The sequence below is a fragment of the Ictidomys tridecemlineatus genome, chromosome 2, assembly GCF_052094955.1.
Source record: "Ictidomys tridecemlineatus isolate mIctTri1 chromosome 2, mIctTri1.hap1, whole genome shotgun sequence".
Taxonomy (NCBI): Eukaryota; Metazoa; Chordata; class Mammalia; order Rodentia; family Sciuridae; genus Ictidomys; species Ictidomys tridecemlineatus.
In genome coordinates, this window is record NC_135478.1 from 23,676,760 (window position 1) to 23,696,598 (window position 19,839).

Genomic DNA, 19,839 nt, shown 5'->3' on the forward strand with positions numbered 1-19,839 from the left:
GCTGCTTGTCAAGTGTTTAGCTCCTGCCTGAAATGGAGTAAGTGCCCAGAAAATGACAGCTAAGAGAAAGGGAAACAAAAGACATTGCACAAAGAGAATCAGAGGCAGCAGATAAAAGTTAGAGGTGCTCGTGGATGGGGAAGTCTTTCTCCCCTGCGAGGCTCCCCCACTTTCTTTTGTCCACATTTTTTTTTCCCCTAGCCAAAAGCAGATCGGTGCTGGAGAGAGGCTGTCTGCCGGTGAGTGGTGAAGTGACAGCCTTACAGGGACCGAGCGAGCGGGGGAAGAAGACTCAGGTTTAGGAATGTCCTCTAGGAGCTAAAAATAAACTTTGCAATGTGGCTTACAAATCTTGGAAGAAAACAATCCACTGGGAAAGAGGTGCCTCTAAAGATTTAGCATCTTCACTACCCGGGTTAACGAATTAGAGAATTTGACGTGACACCTAGCCCCTGAGTGTGGACTGTGTGACAGGCACCGGGCTAGGCAAAGATAAGCCAGACATAAATCACCCCAAAGGTATCAAGCCCTCCAGCACGAGGCCTGTCAGCTGCTGGCTGCATGCCTTGGGCAAGGCTGACCCTAGCAGGCAAGATAAGAGAGAGGGCTGAGATGGGATTTGGGGGCAGTGGGTGAACACAAGCCAGATGAACCCCAGTGGGGAAGATTGTCACATTCTACACCTGGCTGCCACGTTCCCTTCTAAGCATTCTAAGGACTCTGTTAGTTTTCCCTCTTTGATGTTTTCAGTACACAACACCTGAGTGTTGGTTTTATTTTTTTGTTTTGTTTTGTTTTGTTTTTGTTTTCTTGTCTATGACCCTGGCCAGGCAGGGAGGGGCCTGACAGCGACAGATGGGGACCCACCCCACCATTTGGGTCCATTAGCCAAGCTATCAGGTTTACTAATATGAGAGCAGCTTCAACTCCTAATTGAATTCATTGGAGACATTATAGGGCCAGAGCTGCCAGGAGGGCAGCAGGCCCCTCAGCCTTGCTCCCCGATTAAATATTCAAGCCCAGTGAAAGCTGAGAGTCTTTATGGGTGTAATTATGGTGTCTCGGGCCATCGCCAGCACTCCATCAGGGCCTGGAAGTTTACAGCTTCGCTGAGCTAAGCCTGGGGGCTCCACAGGGAGCAGCAGCATTCCAGGCCTCAGCTGCTGAGGCACCAAATGCATGCAGGATGCCCGTCAGGCCCAGCGGCAGGACCTGGGCCCTGAAGGGCTCGCCCTGCACCTCTGGGGATCTCGGCCAGTTGGCCCTGTCGGGGCCACACTGCTTCTGGGTCCCTCAGAGAACTGAGCTCACTACCCTGGCCCTCTTCCCTGCAGGAAGTGGACGATACAAGCTCCTCAGAGGGCAGCACTGTGGACTGCCCAGACCCCGAGGAGATACTGAAGAAGATCCCTGAGCTGGCAGATGACCTGGAAGAACCAGAGGACTGCTTCACAGAAGGTAAAGGGGCAGCTCAGGGCCTCCTCATGCTGCCGTTCATTAGGGCCAGAACCCAGGTGGATGTTCACCAGGCACCTCTGCGTCCAGGGCCTTGGCTTGGGGTCCACAGGGGCCACAAAAACTGGGCCCCCCGCAGCCTCATCCCAGGCTCAAGGGCTCCAGTGTCAGATACAAATGACATGACTCACTGCCCCTCATGCCACATCAGACGGACCCAGGACAGGAGCTGAGTCTCTCTCTTCTCCCTTGAGAACACCTCACTGAGTTATAAGCCAGCCTTCTTGAGATTGAAAAGAGAATAGGCGGATACTACCAAAACCGTGACTACCTTAACTCTTGATTGGGGACATAAAGGACCCAGAGGATGGCCACAACATATCTGTTTCCCTCCATCTTTTGTATCACTTCATTTTTCATACTGGGAATTTTTAAGTCCCTTGCCAACCTCTGGCAAATCCGTAAATTTCCGCTTTCACACACCATCACCAGAACCTCATCCCTGGATGGCTGTAGGGAGAGTGAGAAAAGAGCGAGACCTCACAAGCTGAGGGGTTTAGGGCCCTTAAAGGCACAGCCTGTAACTTATTCATCTTTTCCCTCATGTTTAAAGCAGAGTCATATGACATTCTCAATATTTGTGCAATGAATGAAAAAACAAATAGTTCACACTATGACAGTTATTGTGGCCTCAATAACTTTAAAGAAGTAGAAGTTGAGGACTAGGACAAAAATCATGTTCATTGAGTTTCTTGTACCACTTGACCCTGGGCTAGGATGAGTCACAACCTAGCCAGGCAGTGGCCACTAAGTTTAGTGTGGGCTCGGAGCATAGTCCATCAGACACCACCAGACCCATGCCCATTGGTTAATCAGGCTTCCAGGGATGATTGAGCATAAAGATAGGGACCACTGGTATCATCTATAAGAAGGAAGATGGTTGAGGAGGACATCAGAGTGGGCTAGACCACAAAATTCAAGAGAATCACCTAAAGGGCTGAATTGAAGGACCACCTGGAAGGGACCCCTTCTCTCTTATTCCAGGAGAGGATTCTTTTCCAAAGGTGCATTGAGTGGGTTTCCCAGAAGAGTGGTTTCTCTGCAGAGCTGGAGCAGAAGTGATCCCAGTGGAATATCACTCACTATGAGGCACCTCTCTCCACAGGCTGCATGCGACACTGTCCCTGCTGCAAAGTGGATGCCACCAAGTTCCCGTGGGACATGGGCTGGCAGCTGCGTAAGACCTGCTACCGCATCGTGGAGCACAGCTGGTTTGAGAGCTTCATCATCTTCATGATCCTGCTTAGCAGTGGGTCTCTGGTAAGGTCTCTTGCCCCTAAGCTCTCCATATGGGATCCTTGCAATCTAACAGCCCTGGAGCTGCATCAGTGGGCTCCTCTCAATCCTGGCCTTAAAGTTCTCAGCCTGAAGCAGGAGAAGGAGAGTTGCAGGTCAATGTTCCTCTTAACAGCAGGGGATGGAAGGTTCTAGATGGTCCACAACATGGCCTGCTCAGACTGGCTGCTACAAAATTACATTGTAAACAGTGAGCGCATGCTCCCTACCACATACACACAAACACACACACACACACACACACACACACACACACACACACACACACTTTATGGATGGAGAAACAAAGGTTTGGGGGACTTTTCCAAGCTTACCCAACTTGGCAGTAACAAAACCTAATTTTGCCCTCAACTGAGTCCCATATCCCTGATTTCCCTCCCTCTGACCTCCCCAAATATATTGGCTTTCCCTGAAGGCCTACAGAGACCATCCTTCTTATCTTATCAAACCACTTGCAAATGCTACTATTCATCCCTCAAAACAGGAAATTGCTATGGCAGTGCTTCTCAAAACTGAATCACCTGGGAAGCTAGCTAAATGCAGGTTCTGCTTTGGAAGATTGGTGGCAGGGCCTGAGAGCCTGTATTTACAGCACGCTCTCAGATGAGGCTGATTCTATCATCCATGAACCATTGCATACTGACCCGCAAGGCCTCAGGGATAAAAGCTCAGAGTTCAAGACACTCCTGAAGCCCTGGACTGAATGCCAGGCTTTGTCAGACAAGAAGGAGGATCCTTTCTCTCTCAGGGTTCAATCTCGAGTGCTCATCTCAATAGAACAAGATAGATGATAAAAACACCTGAAGGGACTGGTCATCCCCAGTGGTACATATTTTATAGGTGAGGAAGTTGAAGCCCAAAGACATGAAGGAAACTGTGTGGAGACCCAGATAACTAGTTCAAGGTCTGGGACTAGAGACCCACTCTCTTGATTCCACAGCTCGGAGTATTTTCACTTGTCTTGTTCCTCCTCTATCATTGATGCCCTGAAAATAATCTACTGAATGTCTGAGCACTGGACTTCAATACCAGACTTCCCATGTAGGGCATCTGAGCTGCTCAGTGTGGCTTCAACGTTGGGATAGAGCAGCGGCAGGGACGAGGCTCCACCCTAAGAGGTGGAGGAGGACCCAGCAGGGATGGCACAAAGCCAAGTGGGGAGAGTGTCGGTAAGAGGACTGGCCTGCTGTCGTGGCAATTGCAGAAGGTGGCAGTTTCTGAAAGTGCCATCGTGATGGGACAGGATGCCAACTGTCCACTTGGGCTGCAAGCATGCTGAGGCCACATTGCAGGAGCTGGAGGAGGTGAGACAGGGCTTTCTCCACACCTTCCCTTCTCTCCCTTCTGATCTGGATAAAATGATAATGCTGATTTCTCTCCATTTTTCTCCATTCTCCCTTGCTCTTCCTCATACCCCAGCTGTCACCCTCCCCATCTCCAGCAGGGACTCAGATCCTGCAACAGCTGCTCTGCCCCAGCCCACCCCACCCCAGCAGCTTCCCTTCGCTCCCCATCTCCTTCCCCATGGGGCCAAACAGGCTTGCACCAAATTTAGTCTTTATGCTTTTACTTGGAGTACTTTTTAAAATATAACATGAGTTTTCATCTGACAAAGTAAAATGCAAAAGAGAGAGAGAGAGAGAGAGAGAGAGAGAGAAAGAGAGAGAGAGACAGAGAAACCAAGTTGGAAATTATAGCAAAAGTCAAAAGGAAAAAATTACCCATGTTCCTATCACTCAAAGTGAAGCTTACTTTGAAAACATTTTGGTATATCTCCTTCCCATCTCTCTTATGCACAGAATACATATTATAAAATTAAAATCACATCTGTGAGTCTGTGATTTCCCAGGAAATTTTCTTAGGAATTGTTCTCATACTATCTCACTTAACGACTACAACATATTCTATTAGAGAAATGTGCCATATTTATTCAACCAACCCCTGTGTTTACTTCTAATAAGCATCACGTAGCCATATGCACCACCTTGGAGATATCAATGATTGCCTGTCAGGTTGGGTCCTAGATTCAGAACCCCAAGCAATTTTCCTGTGCTGGCAGTTTATTGGGGTACTCTTAGATAAAGTCCATGAGGGGAGTAAATGAGCAAAGAAAGAAGCCAAGAGAAATTGAAATTCAGCCATGAATTTCCCACAGGAAGCCCTGCCCTTGAAACAAAGGGGATGACCTGATAAACCCACATGTCAATCCTCATTGGCTGCCCTGGGTAGAGAACAGATATCTAATCCGCAAAGTAGCCCAACAAAGTCACTCCCAGTGCTGGTGAGTGGGGTGCTGGCTCATAAAGAGGGTCCTAATGGCATCTAGTGCCCTTAGGACAAATCCTTGAAGGCAGAATTACTGGGTTTCTAAAACCTTGGAGTCATGTTTCCAATTTGGCTTCCCCAAAACTATTTTTGTTTTCCTTCCCACCAGTCACACACCAGTGCTGGGGTCTCCCCTCCATTCTTTTTGATCTCCACCAGTCTGATAAAAGAACAATATGGCATCTTCTTTTAATTTCCATTTCCTTGATTACCAGTGAGATAAAACGCTTTTTTTTTTTCAGAAGTTTGTTGGCATTTCTTACTCTCATTTTTTTTGTGTGTGAACTGCCTGCGAACATCCTTTGATGCTTTTATTTTTAAACCAAGTCACTGTTAGCATCCCTTTGGTTCGCTTCCAAAATCCTATTCGAGAAGGTTTCCTTTCTCACTTGCATTCAACAACCCTGCAAAGCATCAGCAGGGCTTCATGTCCCTGTTGGCTGAGGAAGTCTTGGTTTATATCTCACAATGCCTCCTCCAGTCTCCACCTCCCCTCCCAGGAACAGAGGCAAGAAAATGATACTGCTCCCAGGGACTGTGAGCAGGGCTGGCAGGGTCCTTCCCTGTCTGCCTGGGCCCCTGTGCAGTCTGTCCCTCTCTTCCTTTCCCTCCAGGCCTTTGAAGATTATTACCTGGACCAGAAGCCCAAGGTGAAGGCTTTGCTGGAATACTCTGACAGGGTGTTCACCTTTATCTTTGTGTTTGAGATGCTGCTCAAGTGGGTGGCCTATGGCTTCAAGAAGTACTTCACCAACGCCTGGTGCTGGCTGGACTTCCTCATTGTGAATGTGAGTGGCTCAGTGGGAACACGTGGGGCTTGGGGTTCTCACCTCTGACTAATGACGACAGCTAGGGCAGAGGAATCCCAAAGAAAATCTTTAAATACCCAATAGAGTCTGAGAATACCTGTGAGTGGTAAGCTCCAACACAAAGGTGACCCTCCAGTGAGCCCCTCAGTTCTTAGACCTCCAACCAGAAAGACTACCAGAGTCCTCTGCATTTTTATATCCAAAGCAAGATGACTCAGGGGCTATCCAGGGTCTTAAGACGCTGCCTCCACTGCCAGGGCTCTGGACCTTGGGGAGCACAGAGAAATCTGCCTGCCTGCTAGCTCCATGGTCTCCATCCCTAGCTACTTTTGAATCACCTGGGGAACTCTTAAAAATACAGTAGCCATACACTACTACTCCAGAGATTCTGATCTTTCTAATTTGGGGTGGGGTCCAGGTATCAGTATTATTTAAAATCTTCTGGGCATTTCCAAAGGGCCCCTATGATTGGAAACCACTGAGTTGATACCATTGGCTCCTCCCATTGGAAAGGAAAGAGGGTCCCTTTGGAGAGGTGACTATCCAGAGCTCATGTGTTCAGATTCCCAGTAACCTGTGACCACTAACCTCTGCATTAGGGAATGTACCATGTGCTTCCCACACATACATTAGACTTGTGGTTCCTGGGAGTCACCTCTCCTGTATCTTAACCAATATATTTTTCCCTATCTCTCTCTCACCCTCCCTCCTTCCCCCTACCCTCTCTCCACTCTTGGCTTTGCCACATAGCTAAGGGTTCCTGTAAGCAGGGTGAGGCATAGTGCTGTTTATCTCAGCCTCCCCCAACCAGCAGACACCAGCATCAAGGTCTACACATTGGAGGTGTCAGGAAATGTGTCTGTATTTGGTGCTTGCCTCCTAAAACTGGATGGAGTTCAGTACAGAACATTCTGTCCAGCCTCCCATGTTGGCAGGTCCTCCACAGCAGGCCAGCGCATACGACTCTCTTCTCTCTTCTTTCCTGATGCCAATGTGCTAGCATCATCTGGCTCCTGCACCACAGGGACTAGCTGCGAGGTCTAAAAATCTGAGTCATGGGTGCTAATTTGTGCATATAAAATAGTTAGTCATACATGAAAGGAAAATGTTCATTCTGACCCCTCCCTTTTAGGGGTGTAGTAACTTTTACCTATGTAGATCTCACTAGTTTCAGTCCTAATCACCTTAAATGGTCACCCCCTAATTCCATCCATCTTCCTACAGAACTTTCTTCTAACCATCTGCCCTTCCTCCCTTACATTCCTCCTTTCATCTATCAAATATTCACCCTTTTTTATTCCCTCCTCCAAAACATTCATTTATCGTTATTTCCTCCATGTGTCCTTCTCCACCAGTCTTTTCCTTCTAGCATCCATTCCCATTCTTCTTTTCTTCTATCCATTCATCCATCTATCCTCAACCCTTATATCTTTCTCTCTTTTGATTCACCCTTCTATCCAAATATCCAGTCATCTATCTTTCTATTCACCTATTCATGCATCTTTCACCCAAGCATCCATTCATTCTTCCACCCATTCTTCCACCTTTCTATTCTTCGACCCATCCAACTGTCCTTCCTGTGTTTCCTGTCCTTCCTTACTGTTCATTCTTCTCTTCCCCTTCCTTCCTTCTATCCATCCATATTCATCCACTCATGTCCATTTATCTCCTTTATTCTATCCATGCAATCAACCTTCATATAATCCACTGATTTCTCCCATTCATCCATTCTCTCTAACTCTGCATCTTTCCACTCATCCATCAGTCATTTTACATCCATTCTTCAGTCATCCATTCTTCTACTCTTCCCTGCTTCCATACTTTTTCCTTTCTCCTTTGATTTCTATCTTCCATTCTTCCATTGACTACCAAATCATCCTTCCATTTGACTACCAAATCTGTCTTTGTAATCTTTAATCCATCTTTCTATCCAATTGCCTTTCGACTTTCCACTCAGATGTTCTTCCTTTCTTCTTTTATTCCTTTCATCCATCCCAACACAATTCGACCTTTTCATCTATTTATCAAGTGTTTATTCAAATCTACCAAATACAAGATTGTTATACAAAGTGCTCATAGGGGAATAAAAGCAAGAGATAAATACTCCCCACCTCCAGGAGTTTACGCTTTAGTCTTTCAACAGATTAAGACACACATAAGGAAATTAGTGTATTAAGATGGGTATGTGGTGGACACTGTTAGGGACAGTTAGTGTCTTCAGTATACAGGAACATGAGCTTTCTTTCACTCGGGAGGTGAGGCGGCTATGAAGGTTTCATACAGGAGATGGCATTATATATGAGGCATGCACATGAGCAAGAGCAGAGAGGTGCAGAGTTACTGGACAAGGCCCATCCTAGCTAAAGGATGCTTTTGAACAAAGGCACAGACACAAGGGTGGTTGGGGGAATAATTTGATTTGGGTAGGATATATCGGTGAAATATGACTAGAAGAGTAGGTTGTAGTCATGTAACATAGGCTAAGGAGACAGAAACTTTCCCTAAGGGTGATAAAGGACCAATAAAGGTGGAGCCTATAGGAGAGATGTGATCATAATCAGATTGGCAGTAGAGTATGAATGAGATGGATAAAGTACTGGGGCTTAGAGACCAGTTGGGAGGCTAGTGGCCTGAGCAGTGGGAAGAGAGCTGGGATGAGTGAGTGGGATTTGCAGGAGAGGTGGCAGCCCCTGTGTGCCCCAGCTGTTACTGTTCAACATGATCCAAGCTTCCCAGAAAGATGAGCAAAAGACTCACTAGGGCTAACATGGAACTGGCCCCAAACCTCCCATCTCTCTCAACCAGCCAGGCAGCTGGGTGCTACCTGGTAGTGTCTGGATGTTTCTGTAATGAAACAAGAGGCCCTTTCCATTCCAGTTTTTTGTCCTAGTGAAATGAGCCACCCATTCATAGAACAGGTATTATTTAAGGCTCAAGCACCCAAGCGTAAACCCTTTGCTTTCTAAAATTATTGTGTACAACCCTACCTGGCTACCAGAATAAGCACAGGATTAGGTCACAGCCCCCTGCAGGCTTGAGCCTGTACACAGAGTATCTCCCTAGCACCTTCAAAATTCCTAGAAGGGGTAACCATTTTTCCGTGTCAGTTTGTGTCTTTTGAAGTCCTTAGGTTATCATTTAAAAAAAAAAAACCTTATAGCTGACAGACCAACAGGGGTTCACAACTCAGTCATTACATCCCAGACATCTATTGAAGCTAGACCCCCTGCCATTCGTTCTTGTTGAGAACTGCAGAGCTGTAAGTACTGTAGGATTCTTTTAGTCTGTCGTCCTCATTTTACAAAGGGCAAAAGTATCCTGGACTAGCAGGTCACAAAAAATTGGGGATCAAGAGGGACCTTGAGGTGGGCTGGGGATATAGCTCAGTCGGTAAAGTGCTTGCCTAGCATGTACAAGGCCCTGGGTTCAAGACCCACACCACCACTAAAGAAAAGGAAAAGAAAAGAGGGACCTGGATCCCACCCAGAACAGGACTCTTTCCAGTGCATTTTTCTGAGCAAATACAATTAAGACTCATTTTATATCCCTCAAAATAAACCATAAGCATTGCCACCATGAAGGGGCATCATCTCTCCAAATCCTTGAAAGTCAATCAAAATTTCAAGGTTTGGGGGTCTACCTGTTACTAGAAAGGAGAGGAAGTTTGACCACCTGTGTAGCAATGTGGGAGAATGTGTTCTTGTTATTCACAGGTCCAAGTAAGTAAGGAGTAAAATTGTCTCTAAATGAGGAGGGACTGGGCTCTTTCTCTACCTCTCACTGCTATACAGAATAAGGTCGGAGCCAGGACAGTGGCTTAGACAGAGCAGGAAATGGGAGGCTGGGCAGAGATTTCCTGTCTTCTTCCACCAGGTTGCCCTCTTGGAACCCTAGTGTGATGCTTTTGCTCTCTGCCTGCACTCAGATCTCACTGACGAGCCTCATAGCGAAGATCCTGGAATATTCTGATATGGAATCCATCAAAGCCCTTCGGACCCTCCGTGCCCTGCGACCACTGCGGGCTCTGTCGCGTTTCGAAGGCATGCGGGTAAGACCCATCTCAGAACTTCTCTTATAAACTTTTACTTGGTAACCCTTACCCAATGCCTTCATACCACTGACCCCCACCTCCAAAGGTCAGTTCTGCATCTTCCCTTCCTGCTCCCACTTTGGTGATGCTGCATGTCCCAACTCTCCGGGTCCTCCCCAAGACCCTGTGTGAGAACCTCTTTCCTTCTCATACATAGATATCACACCCACCAGGATTCACTCTCGCTGTGAAGTGATCTTGTCTCAAGGCTCCACAGCATCTACTACCTCAGTCTCCCAACTCTGCCTCTTGTTCTTATTGACAACATCTCCAGAACATCCCAAGCTCTCCACCTTTCCCTGACGAATGAGTCTTTTCTCTGGTGGTCCAATTAAATAGAGAGACATCTTCGATTCAGCAGCTCAGCCACCACGCACTGGAACGTACCTTCTCTCCAACCCAACACAGTCTCCACATCCTGTGAATTACTCCCTTCCATCCACCCTTCCCCTATCTATTATTATCAGCCTCCACCTTGCCCTTTCTCCACCATTGGCTCAAAAATTAACTTGAATTTTTAAAAGTAATTTATATCTTTGCAAATACTAGGAACTACAGATTGAAATAGTTTGAATTTTATTTTAATTTGTACCCAGATTCCTTTTTTTTTTTTTTTTTTGTACCAGGGATTGAACTCAGAGACACTTGACCACTGAGCCACATCACCAGCCCTATTTTGTATTTTATTTAGAGACAGGGTCTCACTGAGTTGCTTAGGGCCTTGTTTTTGCTGAGACTGGCTTTGAACTCACAATCCTCCTACCTCGGCCTCCCGAGCCATTGGGGTTACAGGCATGCACCACTGTGCCCAGCTTGTACCCAGTTTCTTGTTTGCTGATTTTCAAATGAGTGAGTTGGTGAATATAGATTTAGTTTCACTGATGTTTGTATGAATTCTCTAAAATGCAGAAATTGAGGATAATAAAGTAAGGTTTGAAAAGCCTGCATATATGAATATAACACATATACTTGTACCTCTAAATGAGTATGCTTATGCTTATAAAATGATCCATATTCTCAGTCCTAAGGAAAGATACTGAAACCTTCCTCCAGTGAGGTTAGGGGAACAAGATCTAAACCCAGCTTCAGCTGCCCAATGTCTCTTAATCTTATGAGTGTGAATTATTGCACTAATTAACATACATCTCTTGCTGTTTCCAAAGGCCACTGGCTCATGAAGTAGCTTGAGTGAGTATAGAAGGAAATGGGACCCAGTAGGGAAGGGCATTTGCAGTGTCCCAGGTCCTTTTCTATTTCCCACCAGGTGGTGGTCGATGCCTTGGTGGGCGCCATCCCATCCATCATGAATGTCCTCCTGGTCTGCCTCATCTTCTGGCTCATCTTCAGCATCATGGGCGTGAACCTCTTCGCAGGGAAGTTTTGGAGGTGCATCAACAATACCAACAAAGACTTTTCTCTTGTGCATTGGTCAATTGTGAATAACATTTCTGATTGTCAGAATCAAAACAACAGTGACAACTTTTTCTGGGTCAACGTGAAAGTCAACTTTGACAATGTTGCAATGGGTTACCTCGCACTTCTTCAGGTGGTGAGTCAACTATGAGATCAACCATTTCTCTTTCTTTGGATGCCCAACAAGTGAAGAAAGTCTGGAATCTTCCAGAAGATGCTATATAGAGATATTGCTAGGGATATCACTAAGTGTGGGCTGAGGTCATTCTTCATTCCTATAGACTACACAGATGTTACCCATTAGGCTAGAAGACATTACCAATGAGTGACATCTCACAGTGGTGCAGTTAGACAAGTCTAGGTTAAGAGCATAGAAAAAAGGGAAGGGACCCCCCATGGGGTTATGTCAAGGGATTACTTAGAACACACTACCTATACAAAATGACCATTGTATAGCCACGTGCTCAGTCTTCTACTTTATATCGTCTCCTAGATGGTAATAAATCATGTCTAATTAAGTTTCTTACTATAATATATGATGTTGTCATAATGACAGTCAAATTCATACTTTCTATTTATTCCTTCATCCCTCGCTTTCATCCACTTATTTATTCAGTCCCCTTTCCACTCAAGTTTTGATACAATTGCTTATATATTTGTCATGTATTTACCCACGAGTTCACCCATTCCACCATTTATTCATAATAACAGTCAACAAATGATAACCAAGCAGCTTTGGTATGCCAGGCATACCAAAGATACAGCCCTGGGAGATACAGTCAGAACTGGTTTCAGGCACCAAGGCTATAGGAGAAAAACAGACAAATACATGAATAGGAATAGTCCATCTAACGCTATAAAAGGCCTAGGAGTGCAAGACCTGAGATGTCTTTCATGACCAGCATATGTTAAAAGGCATGCCAAATTTCTTTTTTTTATTATTATTTAGTTAGTTAGTTAGTTATCGGCAGATACAAGATCTTTGTTTGTATGTGGTGCTGAGGATCGAACCCGGGCCGCACGCATGCCAGGCGAGCGCGCTACCACTTGAGCCACATCCCCAGCCCAACATGCCAAATTTCAAGATCTCAAGAACAATAAAACTGGAGACAAAAATGTGGAGGTCTTCTACTCCCAACTTCCTGATATTCCAGAGGTGGCTATATCCCATTCTTATGTCATGTGCATTGGTGGGAAAGTGATTGAGAAAATGGCAGCCCCAAGACAGGTAGCCTGATCCAGAGCACAGAGCAGTCTCCGCAGATGGCACTACAGCATCCAGATAGCCAATCATGCCAAACTCTAGAAGGTTCCATGTCTTTGATGCCACTCTATTCTGAAATAGCCACATGTGGATTACTTTAAATCATCTTATAAGATTGGTCAAGTCACCCAAAGGACACTTTCCTTTCTCACTTTCTGCCCAAGCCCTTTCTTCCTCAAGCCTCCTAAGCATCCTGCTCTTTCACTGGGCCACCATGGCCTGGTAGGGGTCCAGTGCAGATAGATTGGCAGGCACTGAGTGGCCTCTGCTCCTTGTTTCCAGGCAACTTTTAAAGGCTGGATGGACATCATGTATGCGGCTGTTGATTCCCGAGAGGTGAGTCTCGTCAATTCATTGTATCTACAGCCTTCCCCTCTGAGCGTCGTGTCCATGTCGGTCTGTGTTTGAAATGAAACAAAAATGGCATTGGTGTCAGAAGAGGTGTGGTCATCCAGCAGCCTCACACTGTCCCTCCCTGCAGTAGTGTCCAGCTGGCCTTCTGGGTTGTGTTTAAGCCCACCTAGCCCATTCCCCTCCCATGTACACTCCCAGGCCTCTCATACTCTTCTTGTGCTCACCAGGAGAGCACCAGGTCATCTCTGAAGGATGGTATATGGGAGGCCACTCCTAGACAGGAATAGGAACCAGGGCAATGGCTAGAAAAAAGGGACATTGAAGGAATAAGACAGAATCTCAGGTGCATTGGGAGGTGGGGGAGATGCTAGTGGACAGACCCAGCGATGCCCTGACCCGTGTTCCCTCAGCTCACTTCCGAGTTCGCTTGCATTCTGCCTTTCTGATTCTCTGTCTCAAGACTTTCTTCAGTGTTTCAGTCCCCTTTTCACTCCAGTTTTGATACAATTGCTTATACATTTGTCATGTATTTACCCACGAGTTCACTCATTCCACCATTTATCCAGAATAGTCAACAAATGATAACCAAGTAGCTTTGGTATGCCAGGCATACCAAAGGTACAGCCCTGGGAGATACAGACCCAGTGATGCCCTGACCCATGTTCCGTGCTCAGCAGCCTGTCCCCCAAGGACGGGGGATTTAACATCCCTAGACACAACCCTCACTGATAAGCTTGGGCAGTCATAAATAAATATTCCAGCTTCCCTGTCCTTTGGTGGTTCCATTCTGAGGTATGTTCTACATAGTCTTCAGGGGGCCCCAACAGGATTGAGCATCAGTTACTCACAATGATGGTCTGCCTAACAACACCTGCTTCATTAACTTGCCTTCACTTTCTGCTTATTCTCCCCCAATTCCCTCAATCCTGCTTCCTGGGAAAATTTACCTGCTCTCAGGTTCTTGTCCCAGGGTTGACTTTTAGGGTCAACCTAAGCTAAGACACCCAACCTCTTTCTCCTATTCCCTCTTGTCTGGTCACAGGTCGACAGTCAGCCCAAGTGGGAGGACAACGTGTACATGTACTTGTACTTCGTCATCTTCATCATTTTTGGTGGCTTCTTCACACTGAATCTCTTTGTTGGGGTCATAATTGACAACTTCAATCAACAGAAAAAAAAGATATGTGGAGCTCCATTGTTTCTGGGAATCTTATACTTGCTGCCCCCTGGCCTGGCCTCATGGCTGAAGTCAACGCTACTCATAGGCCTCTATGCCTAACCCAGAACCTAATTTTGGCACTTAACATCAAGTTGACCTTTGCCCCCTGGTTGTGGGCCTCACCCCTATCTGGTGCCTGGGGCTGCTGCTGCTACAAGAAATGCACCCCATGTCAAAAATGCCCCTCCCTAGGTCCCCATTCTCCTTCTCAAAATGACCTCAGTCTTCCCAGCTGGAACCAAGTGTGCTGAGACTGTCACAGGTGACACCTTGGGAAACATCTACAGGGAAGGAATAGGATCCAATATTTGCTGCTCTGTTTGGGGCTCTGACTCACAGAGGACTAAGTCAGGAAAACTTAGGAAGGGCCAAGACCCAGATTTTGGCAGAATTCCAATCATCCTTGGGATGGGGAAGAAGGATCTTGGCTCCATGAATGTTGACTCAGATTAATAGGAAACTGTTACATTTATAATATAGTAAAATATAAGAGTATTGAAGGCATAAAATGCTTTCATGCTATCCTTTCCTTAAGGACACTCCATACCCCTGAGTTAGATGTGGCACCATTTTAGATTTGTATAAACTGAGATCCAAAGAGAAAAGAGGTCACATGGTTGAGTCACATAGCACAGAATAGCCTTTGGCATTACATATGCCCAGATATGTGTTCCTGATTCAGTCACCAGCTGAACAGGTGATATTGGAAATATCATATACCTCCCTGGGTCTCAGTTTTCACCTATTTAATGGAGTTAATAATATTTATCAGGAGTGTGATTTTTGTATATGGTTTTGTATATGGTTTTATACAAAGAAGAAATAAAGAAAAGAAAACCATATACAAAGAGCATCTAGTTAAGAACTGAACACACAGTAGGCACTAGGTACTAAGTGTTACTATTATAATTTAGAATGTATATCCACTGGGGCAGGCATCCCACCTACAGAAAATCCTCCCTCAGGGTCCTAGGTATTAGGAAAGAGAGGAGAGAGCTATGGGAGCCTCAGAGGGGCTCTGCAAGTCAGCAGTGACCACCATCATCAGTACTCCATTCCAGCAATTTGAGAGCATTCAAACAATCCTTTCTCCTATTTCCAGATGAGGAAACTGAGGTCCAGAGAACAGCACTAGCCATGTTATGTGATAGAGTGAGATAAGCCAATGATCAGATTGGGATAAGAACTTCAACCACAGACTCCTTGCCCAGAAGTCTCAGTCTGACCCCACCCAGTGCTCACCTACTCACTGCCCCAGCCCCTGTCCTGGCCTCACCAAAGATGTTCTTCCCAAGAAGCCTTTTGATATTTCCTCTCCTATCCCATAGATATCAGCCCAATTTCTCAGCATTTGCAGACTCATTTACACAGGCGTGCTGTGGGCTTTCAGATTATAATAGGAATTGAAAGGTGAGGAATTGAATGACGGTGGTCCAGAGGATCCCTGAAGAAAATTAACACTCAGTCTTCAGGGAAGGATGCAGAGTCAATCAATACCATATGTGACACTCTAACAGCAGGGGCAGTGCTACTCGGAGGCTCTGGAAAAAAAACCATTCAAGGTCCTTTAAAGACCAAGAACCCAAGGACAAGGTATGAACTATCCTCAGCAACTCCTCTCAAGAAAGGGCTTGAGGCTCTATGTCCTCAATCTTTGCTCCAGAAGCACTTAGAAATTCTTGCCCCCCAGCAGAGACTGACTCTAGAAGTCCTCTGAGTTTGACTGAAACAAAATGAAGGCTCAGAGTTAAACCAGCATGTATCTTCTCCTTGGGTCCTGTTCCCAAGCTCTCCCCACCCCCTGTCCACGCAGCATCTCTGTGTTTCTGGAGAACAGAAACAAGCTTGGCTTCAGAAACCCAGGCAGGAAGTCTAAGATGAGTTCCGTCCTACCACTCTGTCTTTGGTTGTGGCGTCCAGGCAAGACTCTCCTTGATTCTAGGCTGGGCATGTCTTTCTACCATGAAGTGGAGAAGGTTCTCATACAGAATGCTCTGACTTTGGTTCCCCAGAGGGATCCTGTTACTCTATTAACAATAGTATGTCTCCCTCCTTCACTTAGGGGGCCAGGACATCTTCATGACAGAGGAACAGAAGAAATACTACAATGCCATGAAGAAGCTGGGCTCCAAGAAGCCCCAGAAGCCCATCCCACGGCCCCTGGTGAGCCACACAGCTTCCCTCTCATGGTGTGTTTATGCTATGCCTGGGCTGGGAGAGGCCTGACCAGTACTGTCTGTAGAGATCTGGACTGTGTTTAGAGATGAGGGTGATGAGGGTGATGAGGGTACCTAGGCCCCAAGAATGACAAGTTTAGAAGAAGAAACTGTTCTTTGAGAGTGAAAATAACTCCTAAAGATGCTACAAATAGACCTGTTCGTGGAAGCACTGAGTTCCCCAGCAATTTTAGGGTTCAAGCACAGGTTTGGAAACAGATTAGGCTGAATGATAACAAGGATGATTAGACTCCAGAGTTGAAACATCTGGGTGGTTATACATCATGATCTAGATTGTAATGGATCTCCAGACTCATCTTACATTCCACCTCATGCCTATAGGTAGACTGGAGAGGAAATAGCCAAAATCCACCCCCCAGGATACAGTCATGGTCATAGTCTAGTGGCCCAACAGGAACTAAAAAAAAATATCCCATTCTGAAATTTAAAGACTGGCGAAAAATTAGAACCAGACTCTACTTTGATTCCTTTTTTCCTAAAGACCTCAAGAGACCTGTCCTTTTATTCCTCTATTACATACAAGCAGTACCCAAACTATACATGATATCACCTAAATTCTTCTCAGTCCTCTCCGGAAGATGGAGATATCAAAACTCTGGGTGGCCCCAGGATGGCAGCCCTGTTGGGAGTGGATGAACAGGTTTGGGAATGAAGATGTTGATACTTCAGGAATTACAGATAAACCTCTTCAAAGAATTTCTGAGCCATCCACTGCAGTGAATGGAATTGGCTCTTGCCCTTTTGCATAACCTTTCTGTGGCTTAGATACAGCATTTATGAAGAAAACTACAGGTACTTCCTACGACACAATCTCATTATTAACCCTTTCCCCACACAAGGGCAAAGCCAAAGGACCTTCAATAAAGAAACAGGTCTTTCCCTAAAGGAATTGGGAAGTTAAAAGACGTTCATTTTGTTGGCCAAGGCATTAGGATTTCTAAATCAAGTAATGGTACTTACATGAGTGCCTCCAAATTTGGTGAACACAAAGTCTCAAAAACATTTACAAGATTTTTTTTAAAAAGTTATGAATTTTTTTTTATACTGGAGACTGAACCCAAAGGCACTTAACCACTGAGCCACATCCCCAGCCCTTTTTATATCTTATTAGAGACAGTGTCTCACTGAGTTGCTTAGGGCCTCTCTAAGTTGCTGAGGTTGGCTTTGAACTTTCAATCCTTCTGCCTCGGCCTCCCAAACTGCAGGGATTACAGCTCGCACCACCACGCCTGGCAAGTTATGACTTTTGACACACTTTATTTGGAAATAGTGGTCATAAAATTATTACTATTTAGATTCTGCTAAGAAATATTGTAATAGGGTGTGGTAGAAGATTCCGAACCTCTGTAGGGGTAGAGGATTTCTCCCAGATCTTTCATAAAATCAAGATAACTGGGCTTGAAGGAGCCTGAATAAAAGTATGCAAGGTTCACTGAGTGTCCTCTGTCAAGAAGTCCAATGGGCAAGAAGAGGCTCAAAATTAAAAGATGTAGATGCAAAGACTGAGCCCAGCCAAGGAGACTCAAGTCAAGGGCCCTAGGAAGACGACCCTGAGACTTAGTGAGAAGCAAGCGGCTGAGTCTCTGCTATCCTTTCTTTGTGGCCAGATTCAGGCTGAATTCACATTGGAACCTCAGAGTCCTGTGCTAGGGAAACCTTTGGCAAAATCTTGAAAGCTTGGAGCACTTCCCTTACACACTACCAATCAACCAATCAACATCCCAGCTTCTCCCCTCTTATCAATTAATCCCACAGGCTACCCCTGGCCTCTTCCTCTCCTTGTCCCTGGGATAGGGTATGCTGCATTTCAAAAAAGGGACCCTAGATAGGACATCTAAATACAAAGGTCTGAACCTGATGCTGGAGTTCCAAGCAATATAACACACAAGTGAGACTCCAGGCTGCTCATCTTTTCCCTTAATTAAGCCACAACCAAAGCTCTCCAATTCCTCCAGTAGTGGAGGCCCTGCAAATGGGGGTGGGGGATGGAATCTCAGAGCCCAACTCTGTTCCTGATATTCTCCACCTATTTTCAGGGAAAGGCACCAACACTATGCTACCCTTAATGCAGGAACATGGCTCTCTTCTTAATAACATGGCCTAAGCATGTAAAAACACTGTTTCCTTTGTTGCAAAGACCGTCAAGGCTGAGGCAAGGCTGGAACATTTAAATTTTGAAATCTTAGGGAAACCAGCAGGGCAGGGTTCGAGCAGCAACTGCATATGAAAACTCTCCACGGCCCATAGGCGTTGGCCCATCCTAACTCCTGACTGGTATCCAGATGGCAGGCAGCATCACGGCACTCCCTACCCAGCCTGATCAGCTACGCTTCTTAAAGTCTAGAACCAAGAAAGAAACCCAAGAAAAACAAGGCATTCCCATTCCCGAGAATCCACCTTCTCAGGCCCGGCTTTCATTTCCTTCTCTCTCTTGGGAGACCCAACAGGGAAAGCTGGTTAGATAAGCAGAGCCTTGGCAGAGGAATTCTGCACCCCAGGTTTCATGGCAGTGTTAAACTGACACCAAATAGGCACCTCCCCACCATGCACATGCACACACACACACACACAACTCCCCACCTCCGGCAAAGCCCAGGGTCTCAACCTTGTTTCCTCATAGCAACAGCTAAAGGTTACACCAAACAGTATATTTTATTCTATAACATTCCCTGCTTCAGAACTCACTAAAAGCAGGTTTCATGTGCTCTACTTCATTGGGACATAATAGTTTCTAAAATATCACATCATCAATCACCCACTTTATCATCTCTGAGAGCACTGAATCACAAAGATGTGATCTCTGCCCTCAGGCCAAACCTGGGTCAGCCAAAAGCTGCTGCATTCCCTAAAGTTGGAATATCCAGGGCAAACCTGATGCCTAGACATTTATAGATACTATTGCCTGCTTTGTTTAATTAGAAATCATGAAACCATGAATGGGCCTCTATTTTTCTTACTTTCTTTTTTTTTTTAACCATTTTCAGTGATGAAATAAAGGGTTAGTGACTCAGAAATTCTCCTTCCACCCCAGGAAAGGCATGAGCCAGCCAGCCATTATTCATGGAGCTGGGACCACTTGGGTCAGATTCTTTGCTCTAAACCAGCAGGACAGCAACCCACCCTGCCTTGAGGCAGAAGCCTTATCATAGCACTGCCCACCCACCCACCCACCCAGCCCCCAGCCTGCTTAGAAGCTCCTTGAAGCTTCCTGGTAAGACTATGATGTGGTCTTCTCCTCCTGCCTCATGGCCACTTACGTAGAACCCAGCACATAGGACCCATTCTGTAAGCGCCCACTGCATAGAATTAAATTTAAT

The 19,839-nt window shown here is 45.8% G+C and overlaps 1 protein-coding gene across 4 annotated transcripts in view; it reads left to right on the plus strand.

Moving 5' to 3' along the window:
* Positions 1-19,839, plus strand: part of Scn10a (sodium voltage-gated channel alpha subunit 10) — a 92,260-nt gene that overhangs the window by 64,665 nt on the left and 7,756 nt on the right. For 3 of the 4 annotated variants that reach the window (XM_005317385.3, XM_078038115.1, XM_078038116.1), the window contains 8 exons: positions 1,335-1,458; positions 2,621-2,775; positions 5,751-5,924; positions 9,871-9,993; positions 11,300-11,584; positions 12,995-13,048; positions 14,109-14,246; positions 16,344-16,448. In XM_005317385.3, the coding sequence (XP_005317442.2) occupies positions 1,335-1,458; positions 2,621-2,775; positions 5,751-5,924; positions 9,871-9,993; positions 11,300-11,584; positions 12,995-13,048; positions 14,109-14,246; positions 16,344-16,448 (1,158 nt within the window). Of the gene's footprint in view, positions 1-1,334; positions 1,459-2,620; positions 2,776-5,750; positions 5,925-9,870; positions 9,994-11,299; positions 11,585-12,994; positions 13,049-14,108; positions 14,251-16,343; positions 16,449-19,839 lie in introns of all 4 variants that reach the window. The other variant, XM_078038114.1, reaches the window with a different exon arrangement.